The 12500-nt window shown below is 39.9% G+C and overlaps 2 protein-coding genes across 5 annotated transcripts in view; one reads left to right on the top strand and one right to left on the bottom strand.

The window, feature by feature from the left end:
- LOC138042214 (tyrosine-protein phosphatase non-receptor type 13-like) overlaps positions 1-12500 on the top strand; it is a 96356-nt gene that overhangs the window by 10141 nt on the left and 73715 nt on the right. For all 4 annotated transcript variants that reach the window (XM_068888028.1, XM_068888027.1, XM_068888030.1 and 1 more), the window contains 9 exons: positions 1225-1290; positions 1390-1482; positions 1980-2063; positions 2393-2464; positions 5101-5281; positions 5918-6271; positions 8400-8646; positions 8720-8903; positions 9541-9609. In XM_068888028.1, coding sequence (XP_068744129.1) covers positions 1225-1290; positions 1390-1482; positions 1980-2063; positions 2393-2464; positions 5101-5281; positions 5918-6271; positions 8400-8646; positions 8720-8903; positions 9541-9609 — 1350 coding nt within the window. The remainder of the gene's footprint in view (positions 1-1224; positions 1291-1389; positions 1483-1979; positions 2064-2392; positions 2465-5100; positions 5282-5917; positions 6272-8399; positions 8647-8719; positions 8904-9540; positions 9610-12500) is intronic.
- The window catches only part of LOC138041117 (piggyBac transposable element-derived protein 4-like), a 2342-nt gene continuing 786 nt past the window's right edge, over positions 10945-12500 (bottom strand). The window contains exon 1 of the mRNA XM_068886884.1: positions 10945-12500. This exon is cut by the window's right edge and continues 786 nt beyond it. Coding sequence (XP_068742985.1) covers positions 11348-12500 — 1153 coding nt within the window. The 3' untranslated portion in view covers positions 10945-11347.

Raw genomic sequence — 12500 nt, forward strand, 5'->3', positions numbered from 1 at the left:
TTCTCGGCAAATTTGTCGACTGCATTATCAAGCTCCTGTTCTGCATGAATTTTTTTGCCTATTGCGGCTACATCTTTATAGACGTGGTCATGATACCCAGGGCCTGGCCCAGACTCCTCCCCACATTTAAAGCTTGGCTACTAAGCACTCGTTTGTTTTGTTTCAATATCGAAGGAATTTCAACTTTATGGTGAAACCTTGATTGTTTGTCCTTGTTGGGTTTATAGCAATAGAACGTTACTGGAACTTCAAACTTTATTGTATTACATTTTTTTCCAAAATCTGCGCTTCTAAATTCGGGATGCGGCTTATCTACGGATGCGGCTTATACATGGACGTTTACGGTACTACTACTACTACTACTACTAATAATAATAATACCAACTGCAACATCCTGGAGCTTCCACTATTGGCAGCCAGCCCCAAGGTGGAGACTGTACCCATAGTTGGCAAAACCTGACAACCTAGCCATGAGCCCCCACGCAGCAGAGAAGATAGGCACCCGTCACACTGATAAACAGTGAAAAGTAGAGGGGCGTGGGAGACACAAAATGCTTCTACTTCCCGCCACATGGATAAATATGCTCTACAATCCAAAGCACAAGGAATCTGACGCGTGTGCAAATGTTACAAAACCACTGCCAACAACTGACCGCAGCTGCATTTAACCTCATTTTATTCATCAGTTTCAATGAAAGGGAAGAATACCAGAGATTATCCCTATCAAGGGTATCCACCCTCAGCTGGATGTAATTGACTGAGGGTCACTTTTGATGAGGGAGGAAACCGGAGCACCCAGAGAAAAACCCGATGAGTCAGATTGAGATTGAAACTCAGCCCACATGCGACCTCGGGGCTGAGGGCTGAACCCGGGTTGCAGAGGTGGAAGGCATGGTTGATGAACGCTAAGCTGCTGTGACTCCCCAATGCTTGTGATGTAATTGCTTGTAACAAGCTTTGGTTAGGCACAAAGTAGCTGGTGTGATCTACCTTTTAAACAACATGTACTTGTTAGACTTTTTATGTTGCTGGATCGTTAACAATGATGATAACTGATTCCCACCTATTCTGATACGAATTTTGTGATTTAAACTTGTTACACCACTCATATATCTGAGATAACGGTCTAGCAAAGTTAAATTCCTTTCAAAAAGGCCCTGAAATCCTTTGGAATTGCTGAACATTTAAAGTGTAACCACAGTTGTCACCATTGATTACTTGTAGATCTGTATTTACTCTCTGGGGATGACACTATATCATGCAGCGGAATATGAAATTCCAGTTGGAAAGGTGAGTGATCTTGTTTATCGCGAGGTGATCTACATGGTTTTAGCTTCTGTTTATTACCATTTAAATTTTTTAAATATATATTTTAAATTTTCTTTACAGCCAGTCAATTTGAGTGAGAACTTGGAAGGAATTCTTCTTTCCATGTGCGAAGAAAGTGCCCAGTTGCGAATCCGCCTTTCAAAAGTTCTCGAGGTATGATAGTACAAGTATAATAATTTTTTTTATTGCTTTACTTGTATATTAAGGAACAGAGTTTCAGTTTTATTCATATGAAAAACACAACTACTGCTGCTGTTGCTGTTGCTGCTGCTGCTGCTGCTGCTGCTGCTACTACTACTACTACTACTACTACCACTACCACTACCACTACCACTACCACTACCGGTAGTGGTACCATCACCACTAAAAGGAATAACTACTACTACTACTACTACTACTAATAATAATAATATCATCATCATTATCAGGGCTTTCATAATGCACAAACAACTGCATCAAGCTGTAAGTTTCCAGGGGCTTCTACTAGACGGTAAAAATGCTCCCATGGCTAGCAATGAGCTCCCATACACAAACATTCTGGGCCCTGTCACATTGTGTTAACAATGGAAAAAAAGCAGCCCAAGGAATTTGTTTTCCCTGACTACTTCCATTTTCACAATCATGATGTCATGTTTGATTCTTACATGTAGATATGCCACAGACACCGGAAAAGGCGACATTTTGGTCTTATTGTTTCGATGGTCACAGCAGTGTTGGGAGATGATGTCCCAGATGTAAGTTGATTTGGTGTTTGTTATAGTGGACACTAGGTTGGTTTTGTGGAAGCAGTAGCTGCATTTTCATGCCTTAATATAATGAAGTGTCTTGAGAAGAGATTTCCAGTCAAAATTTTATAGCTTAATTAGTGGTAGAAAAAATATGAGCGGGAGATCTGTATGGTCATTTACCATGGCGAGCCGAGGGCAAGCCATTGTAAGCCCCCATACAAAATCTCGCATGAATATTTTATCGTACTTGTGAAATGAAACAACATACAATGTATAAATTTGTGTACAATGTTGATCTCAGATTTGTGATAATTATGTTATCTTCTCTGGTATAGAACGTTGAAGAAGATCATAGTTTTGATGAAGAAACAGTGCAACTAGACCAATCTGAGCACTTAGATGGTTGGGTAAGATTAGATCAACCTTTGTCTATTAAGGACGGTGCCTACTATTGTTACTGTGCATATGTTTTGCGCATATCAAGGTACTCAGGCAGTGTTCGACACTTACTTAATTTCTTTCTAATTTGCTCTTTGGGAAACCAGTTTTGTTTTTTTTGGGTGCCCACCTTCTAAAGACCTGTTGCCAATTAAATTTTGTGTAAAATGTGTGTAAAATGGGTTTGACAGACCAGCTCGACTCCTGCTGTGTGTCCATGGTATTCTAGTGGCCTTCACAATTTCGCTTTGACAATCATTACGTATCTTTGAGCGATTTATCTTTTCTATAAGAGATCAATGGAATAACTCTGAGATTAGGCTGGTTTTGAATGAAATACCATTTGCCCAATGGTATGTTCTTTAAGCCTTTCAAAGCTGGTTGAAATTATGTGACGGAAGGTAGAATTTTAATATCAAGGTACACTGTATCGTAGGGTATGTGGCTGCAGGAAAACTGGGTTCCATTATAACATTCTTTTTGCGCGGAGAAAGATGGCGGCTACGAACATGTTCCTTCTGCCAATCTGTTTCAAGGTTTTTGCCAATTATATATTTTTAACAGAAAAATAAATGGCAGCAAAGAGATGTAATTTGTTTATTGTGTTTGCGATGACTATGTCATATTACTAGTCACTTTCTTCATTGCAAATCAGATCGTTCCGCAAAATATTATTTTGTTCTTATTGCCCGATCTGGCAAGTCTTAGAGTTGTTTTAGTTTCCCCACGGATATATTTCGCTTGTCCTGGGCAATTGGGCGAGCATTAGTGTTGAATCCTGTCAGGTTTCCTGTCGGTGGTGCTTACCATTATTAATACACGCTGGGATATTTTTGCGCAATTTAAAACTATGCAGAGAAAGCAGAACTCAGCAAGTACTCTTGGTATCTACTGTAGAAAGAAAATTGGCGGTAACCAGGCATTTTTCAGAGATGATTAATTAAGCTTCAGTTTGGAAAAGAATGTCGTACATTGCTCTGTATTTTAAAGCTTTTGACAAATATTGTTGATTAATTATCTTTGAAAAATAAGTAAACATAATTTCAATCATCCAGATCATTACCTGAAGTTTGACTCAAAGCACCCACTAATTCACAAACTTCTCACCCTGAACCATCGGGCAGCCTCAATAATCAGCGACCCAAAAAAGCTTGCGGAAGAACAAGACTACGTTCAGAAGGCTTTGTGTGGATGTGGATACCCAAAATGGGCCTTCCTAAAAGCAGCAAGGAAGGGAAAGAAACCTGGGACAGGGGGGAGCGGTGGCTGTCCAGAGAAGGCACTGGCTAAGATCCCGTACGTTGCTGGTGTTGCCGAAAGAATTAAGAACGCTCTCAAGTCACATAACATCTCGAATACGTTTAAACCAGTTGGCACGTTAAGATCTAAACTAGTCAAGGTCAACAAGATGCTTGGAGAAAAGTTGTCCAATTTAGTCTACGGGATCCCGTGTGGATCTCCGGGATGTGCAGCCAGCTATGTTGGCGAAACCAAACAATCCCTGCGTACCCCCCTGGATCAGCACCGTCACCAGGGATCCAACGAGGCACAGACTGCTGAGGTGTATCTACACTGTAAGGAAACCCTTCACTCTTTCAACAACACGGACGTGGTGATACTCGATCAAGAAGAGGACTGGATCCGATGAGGCATAAAGGAGGCCATATGGGAAAGGGTGGAGCAGCCTTCTCTCAACCGCAAAAGGGGGCTCCGTTTCAGTTTGTCCAACACATGGGACCGGGTGCTGAGGCGCTTTCCTAGTCGCCTGTCACGTGATCTGTCCAGGTCACGTGACCTCCAGCATTAGCTGATGAAGGCCATGGTTTATGGCCGAAACGTTCTATGTTTCAATACACTATTTCCAGTAAAAGATTTAATTCCTTAACATATCTTTGAAAAATGTGTGGTTACCCCCAATTTTCTTTTTGGATTTCAATAACACTTGTTAAGATCTGCTTTTCCTGCATATTTATAAACTGGGAAAAATACCTTTGAATTAGTAGGCACTGTCCTTAAATAGTGAATGATCAAATCCTAGTTAAAATCATTTTTGCACCAATCCCAATTTACAGACTTAAGGCCAATAAGTTAATGTAATTTATTGTATTCAAGGCTGTTGCCTAACAGGAGCCCGGTAGCCTGGGGCTCCCAAAGAATAGCTCTGGGCGCCTTAATTTTTCACAGCAACACCTTTAAGTTCATATGTTGGGCTCCTAAGTTCTCAGCGATTAGCTCTGAGGGCTCCTTTAAAATTTTCTTAGGCAGCAGCCTTGGTATTGCTTACCAGGCAGACTTCCTCTTTAGATGAGTCATGATAATTATTTAATAATCAAAGTATGTGTGCCACTGACAACAATACATGGATCAGTGCTATTGACGGAAGTAATAATTATACCAACTTTATTCATTCACTTCAATGAAAGGGAAGGATATCAGAGGTTATCCCTATGGAGGGTATCTCCCCGCTACATTTCCACACAGGTTGTGAAAGTTTTAGTGAATGTTGTACAGTAACTGTTGTCCATTGTTGGAACTATGGAACCATTTTATTGTTATTACAAGCATTGTTCATGTCACATTTATTTATTTAATTGATTTCCCATAGACTCCATCTGCCAGTCTTGTTGTAGGAAGTCCTCGTAGCTTGCTCACCTCTCCACCCTCTCAAATAAGCACGCAAGCCCAACCAACGTCAGAGGAACTGGTCGGATCTAACTACCGCCGTTCAGGTTCTCCAACTGGGTTTGCTCCCACACCTCGAAGAAGCAAGCAGTCTCATATTCTAGGTAGTTAATTGGTTTCTATGAGCATGAGCAGTATGTGAAATAAGAAGGAGGGCTAGGGTCAAAGACCCAAACTTGTCCTCTTTAGTGGGAAAAAGTGGACACAGTGAAACGTACATGTAGATGCTGTTAACTCCCTCACCCCTGCACTGTACCCTACTGATGAGTTAAATATTGTCTGGTGTTTGACTGTGAAATATGTATTACTCAGAGGAGGGAAAATTGTGGAAGGACTTGGTTCACAGCTACATGTATGCACATTATGCCAGGTGGAAATTAATATGTCGGGTCAGCACAAAAGTAGTCATCAATATTATTTCAGAATCCTTGACAATTTCACCTGAAATCTGGCCATCCTGATTGCTTTAACTGGGCCATTTCAGTTAGGAATCAATATAAGTACATGATTGTATAAAATTATTGGTTGATATTGATTAATACACTGTATACATGTACACCTCATTGAATGCTTCACACTGAAAACTGCCAATACACTGGTAGGTTTATGTTTTGGTCATTACAGACTTTGTATGGTGATAATAATTATTATTAATGTTTGATAACATCCAGCAAAAGATAAAAGAGGAGAGTGGAATTCATTTTGTTACATCCATAATTTTGTTTTTTATTAATTTTCAGATAAATACAAGGATCATCTTGCTCGTGTCAGAAGAAAAAGAAGTGAATCAACGTTGCCGTCAAATGGGACAACATTAATTGACCAATCACAGCAGGATCCTTATGGTCAGTCACAAGGAAGCATTCATGATCAGTCATTGTCTAGTGCACATGATGTGTCAAGACCAGACAGCTCTGTCTCACTCCAAAATGGCACATCAAGAAGCCCTTTTCCACTCTCCAACACAGCAAGTTTGGACATGCATGGACAGGGCCCCCAAAAGGATGACACCATTGGGGCTGGTTATTTTGAGGGCTCTACAAAGGGTCTGGTTTCTGACACACGTCAAAGACCCGAGTTGGTTTCTGTATCTCGTAAGTTATCAATTTTGACCGTCCAGATGAAAAGGATGCTTAACCAAAAGGCGTTTCAAGTGCGTTTGTGTTCGAAACTCGTTTGAACCTCGTTTGAAACCCAAGGTGTTTGAAACAAAGGAAAATATGTTTATCTGTGTTTGAAATGCCAACCTGTGCTACATCTGTCAACAGTGAACATAATCGTTACTGTCACAGCAAGTTATTTCAGTAGAGAGTGCACGGAGTAATTTTCCGTTTCATTTTTTTCTTAAATTAGTACCCTTTTGTTTTATTGCAGCTTACCAGTAAATATGAATTTATCAGAAAACAACGTGGATGAGTTTTTCTTTTTCTAACAAGCCAAGGAGCATATATTGCTGTTGAAATAATGACATAGTGTTTAAAGTAAGGAGCGAGAATTCCACGTAAACTGCTTTGACACCTTGTGGGTTGTTGTGTGAAATACAGCTGTAACAGTTGTTTAGAAAATTTGATCATGGCAACATAGCCGTGGAAACATATTCTGCCTTGTGCTTGTGAAAGACGTCCGAGATTAGAATCAAATTTCGGAGATCGCAAAGAGATCTTGCAGATTCTGCCGGGTCACGGGTGACAATTCACTGTAAAAAGTAAATGCTGTTTCCAAAGCAAAGCGAATATCTCTAAATAGCAATACCACAAAAGTGAAGGCTTTATTTTGACTGAAGAAAAGCCTAGCTCTTAAAGTTAGAAACGTTTCGCTAAAAGTATGTGTTTGCATGACAAGGACGTGACAGAAATATCGGAAATATCTCTCCCATGTTTGACTAAAATATACTTGTTATCCACTACGGTCAAATCCTACTGAAAAGCAGGGTTTTTGGTTTCCCTAAATTCCAAAGGTTTTTTGCTAGCTTTGGGCGACGAAAGATCAAAGGTGAAAAACGAAAGAACAAACCGGCGAATCGGTTTTCTCGCCCTGCGCGACTCGCCATTAATTCCATCGCTCTAAGAGAGAAAAAACTTCTGGCATCCTAGCGAAGAAACAGACTCTCGTATTTTCGTTCATTTCCATTTCAAAGATCTTGAAATTATTTAGCTTCAGAAACGTTTAGAAAAAAAAAGTGAAATTCAATCAATCAAGAACAATAACATCTGACATGTTTCGCATTCTTAAGAAACGCTCACGCAAATTTGATTGTCTTGTGTATGAAATGTTCCTTATTCGCGAGCACAAACCGTGTCTGAATATCCAAAGTGACTCGATAAAGGCAAAACTTTTCACCTAGCCTCTAGGGACTTTGAACTTAATCTTGAACATTAATATTCGAGTTATGTGTAAAATATTATATTTGACCTGATGATGGTGTCATGAGGACACCGAAACATTGTCTTTAATAAGTATGTTTCTGCCCGTAATGTTTATCATCAAAGAAATTCATTCATATTTGACAAACCTTACAAAGACTGCTAATTAAGGCAATTCATGCAGAGGCACCGACTGATAATATAATTATGCACATGTTGATTCTTGTTTCAAACGCAAATGAAATGTGACACTTGTTTTTGAAACGCGATGAAACGCTGTTGTTTGAAACGCATTTGAAACATGTTTGAAACTGTTTGAAATGTGTTTGAATTTGTTTGAAACACTGTTTTGAAACGCGTTTGGGAAGAAAATGGTCTAAGCATCCTTTTCATCTGGACAGTCACAATTACATTTGTATGAAATTCCTTTGACCTTTAAAAAGCCAATTTCAATTTTTAGTTATGAGTCTGCCAGTGGTTTACCCACTGATCATTATCTCCGTCTTATACAAGACTTGCTCAGGCCGTTACTTCAAGATCAGTACTTGCCCAAGCAGCTGATTCAGTTTCAGCTGCCTCCTTAGAAATGCCAATCAGCTGTTAAAAAACTTGTCATAGATGAATGATAAATATGGGTTATTGTTATTATTACCAGTGGGAGGGGGGAAGGGGTTGGTAGAACTCTCTTGTCATGCAAGCAGCTGGATTTTGACTTGGTAAGACATCCATGGGTTTTTACTAGGTACACAGTGAATACCAAATGAACTCGGTAGCAAAATTTAATGTATTGTGTATAAGGATTACAATCTCAATCCATTTCATGTATTATTTCATGTAATTTTTATTTCTTAACCTCTAGGAAGCTCAACCTTTGGTCGTTATGACAGCGATGCTTCGGTCACAGACACTTCCTCCATGCTGTCTGCTCCTCAGTCTTCTCGGCTATCTGACGGCCGATCATCCATGGTGTCTATCACACAAGGGAGCTATGCTCCTGATGTATACATGACAGATGGCTATGAGAGTGAACCTTACATGAATGCAAGCATTGGAAGTTCTGCATCGAGGGTAGCGTTTAGATCTGCAAGCGATCCCAGAATGTCAATGTAAGAAGATCTTAGGTAACTCTTAATAATCAGGTTTCTTTTTGTCTTAATTACTTTCATTCAATTTCCTCAGTGATCGCCAGTTTTCTTCCACAATGGATTTGAGTAAACAAGGTGCAAGCCAAAAGATGTTTCCTGGTATTGATACAGTAGACCACAGTCGACCCCAGCATTTCCTCTCAGTACCCGATATACGTGTTGGAAGTGAGCCAAAAAAAAGTACAAAATCCAGCAGAGAATCCAAAGCTAAATTAAGGGTGAGTGTGTAATTTACGACGAAACGGTGGTACATGTCTGCTCTTTTACAGTTGTAGTTTCTGGCTTAGAATGTCCATCATAATAGCATAGTAACATGACGTTTAACAAATACATATTAGCGTAGTAGTGTAATTGAAAAATGTCAACCTTAACAAAGTTTATTATAATAGTAACAACTGGCTTGTCAGTTGTTTTTCCCAAAAACTGGCTGGTAAACTTTCTCATCGTTTTGGATGACTGAATGACTGCTATTTTCAACTATCATTTCCTTTTGAGAACAGTTATTGAATGATCCCCATTTGTGGACTAAATTTTAGACTTAATTTACTGCAGTGTGATTTAGTGTCTTAGCAACGCAGCAACAGCCCAGAAAGAGAACTTGATTTGTCAGATCTAGAGTAAGCAATTTTAACAACCCAATTTAAATTATTGTCATAATCTACATGTATGCGTGAGTAACAGTGCCTGTTAATGAAATACTTCATATAATGTTTAAAAAATTAATGAGCAGCAGTGTTTTATTGGGGTATAAAGCTCATACACATGAAGTTTCATCGGTGTTTTTATGGGCCCTTTGGCTCATGAATTGTTAATGAGGTTTTGAAAATTTATTCTGGATTTTGTTTGTTGTGACAGACCTTTTTTGGTCCAGAGTTTGTGCAAGTCGCTGAAGATCCTAACTTGTCAGTTGTCAACATTTCACCGGTAAGTCAACTAAAATCCTTTACTTTCAATCATCTACTTAAAAATTAGTATCACCCAACTAGTGGACTAATGCAAATCCTGCATTCTGATTGGATACACTACTGGAGGACTATTATTAATAGTCCTTGAGTAGCGAAAAGCGTGACGCTTTCGTTTTATTCCCAAATAAATATTTCTTTAACTTGTATTTGCTAACTTTATTATTGCCTTTTCTGTCTGACTTGTTGGGTGATACTAAAGGAATTAGACCCTTCGCTCTCAAGGGCCATGGGTCAATAGCCCATTCGGCTTCCCCTCATGGGCTATTGACCCGTAACCCTTGCGGTCTACGGGTCTAATTGTTAATTATCATTGCTCAGAATGTCATAGTTACTTGGAATTTGGTATTTTAAAATTAAAGGGTATCACTGATGTGTGGGTCTTATTCTACCACTGTTATGTCGGTTTTGTTTAGGCAAGCACATGACTTTTTCTCCAGCAATTTGAAATTAACAACATTGCTATTGGAGGTTGGGTGCATGAGACATCCAGGAGGTTCCTCTTTTGGCTTGCCAGCTCTTAGGTGGAGACTGCTCCCATGGCTAAGGTATTCTGGCACCCAAGTCATGAGCCCCCATGCAGCATGGGAGACAGGCACCAATCACACCAATAAAAACAGTGGAAAGAAGGGGAGGAGGAAGGGGGAATAATTGCTAAATAATAATCCATAAACACGATTTTCCTGCATCCTAACCTGTAATCACATGATTTTTCTCTTGGAATTTTAAATAAAAGAGCACTGGTGAATTCTTTCAAAAACTACAAATTATTGCACTCACCCCTTGTTGCTCTTTGAAAAAATTAACTAGCGCTCATTATTATAAAAATACGCAGTTAAATAAAATTTTCAACAGAATTAACAACAGGACCACTTGTTTGCCAGTTGTGGCCATGGGTGTTGTCCAGTCAGTCCATGTGCCATGATTTCCCACCGTACAGCAGGGCATAACGGTACTGTGGCGCTGTACATGTAGTTGGGTTGCACCTTGAACTGGCTGGCTGACACCCATGTACTCAATCTCATTTGATAGTGTATAGCTTGCCTAAGGGAAAAAAATGATTCCTGTTTGTCCACCAAATTTAAGTCCTGTTGGTAGAGGTTATTACTTGGACGGGTGACCGTCCATAAATACCCCATACTGTACACTCTAGGGTGTGACGCTGCTTGACTATCCAGCAAGGCAGTTTACTGATATCTCACAAAACTGATATTGCATTGTAACACAATTAATCATGTAGATTATTAACATCAAAATAGCAGTCAGAATGCTTCTAGTGTGATTACCTTCATTAACCCTTTCACTACTATATGCAAATGAGGCCCAACCTCCCTGTTCCTATTACATAATTAGCCTGCCATGGTGATTTCAAACCCAAATCAAAATATATATGCTCAGTAGATTCAGGGGGCAATTAAAGCTAAATAAAGACCAGAGAAATAAAGCTGAGGACTTGTTTTACTTGATTTATAATAAGTATGTACACATATCAATTTAATACCAATGCAATTTACATCGAAAGTGAAGACACGTAAAAAAATTCAAATTTGCCGCCATTGCTATACACATTGCGATTGGTCATATTTCTTAAATTGTGATCCAACTGTTCTCAGCCAGTTGCTTTCCACCAGAAATTTACATATGAAATACAGTGTAATCAATAGAAAGGAAACTTATCGCAAGAATGAGTCAAAAGTGAGTCACTCGGTCTGGTCATGATACAAATTGTGACAGGGCGTTCGGCAAAGTGCAACTTTACACAGACTGCACTCGAAGCGTGTTTCCACTTTGTAACCTTTGGGCGTCCTTCGCCCGGCTTTGCTGCATTGGACACACTTTCGCTTCCTTCCTTCCACATGGACAGAAACATGGGCTTCTCTGGCGACGGAATGTTGTTGAGGCTCTTGGGACCTTCGTTTTCTTTGTCGTTGCGAGAAATCACTGATCAGTTGCTTTGCGAGATCAAGCCTAAAATTGATCATTGCTCGCTTTGTCTGACCGCGAGTGGTGCGATGAAATGACTCCAAAACAAAAGCGTTACAAACGGCTAGGTTAAATAAAAACCAAAAAATGTAGCGGTACCATTTGCGGCTAGAATAACCCGTGAAATAAAAAGAACGAAGTTGATCGGCTCGGTCAACACCTCCCATGTAAGAGGTGTAAACGTCTGCCACACGAGGCTTCTCAATATCGAGATCACGGCCGTTCCTTCGTCGTTGAACAACACGGGCAGGCTCACTTGGCAAAACATTGGTTGATAAGAAAGATATATCTCTCTTATCATGCCATTTCGTAAAAACGAGTTGGTTTCGCTGGGCACTGACTCTCTCGCCTTGCTTAAGCTTGTTCTTTGAACACGGCGGCAAGTCTTTCCGGTTGCTCCGAACAGTTCCACAAGCGTATGTGTTTTGAGCAAGCAAATGTTCCATCAAATTTGTGCTCGTAAAAAAATTGTCGAAAAAAATATGTCTGTATTTGTTAAGAAATGGTGTTGCCATTTTCATAACTACGTCGTAGCCAAGGCCATGTAGACGAGCTTGACCTTCCTGGCCGAGGTAAACAGCATAATTGCAGACGTAGCCATTTTGGGAATCGGCGGCCATCCAAACTTTTATTCCATATTTTGTTGGCTTTGCGGGCATATACTGACGGAACGAAAGCCGTCCTTTAAAAGCAATCATCGCCTCATCTACGGACAGATTTTTGGAGGGCTCATAAGCGTTTTGAATATTATCCAAAACGATGGAAAGGATCGGGCGAATCTTGAAGAGTTTATCGTAATTTGCATCGCCACGTGCGGGTTCCTTGCTGGAGTCGACGAAGTGAAGATACTGGCTAACTTCTTCAAAGCGG

This window comes from Montipora capricornis, chromosome 3 (genome assembly GCF_036669925.1).
Source record: "Montipora capricornis isolate CH-2021 chromosome 3, ASM3666992v2, whole genome shotgun sequence".
In the NCBI taxonomy this organism is placed as follows: domain Eukaryota; kingdom Metazoa; phylum Cnidaria; class Anthozoa; order Scleractinia; family Acroporidae; genus Montipora; species Montipora capricornis.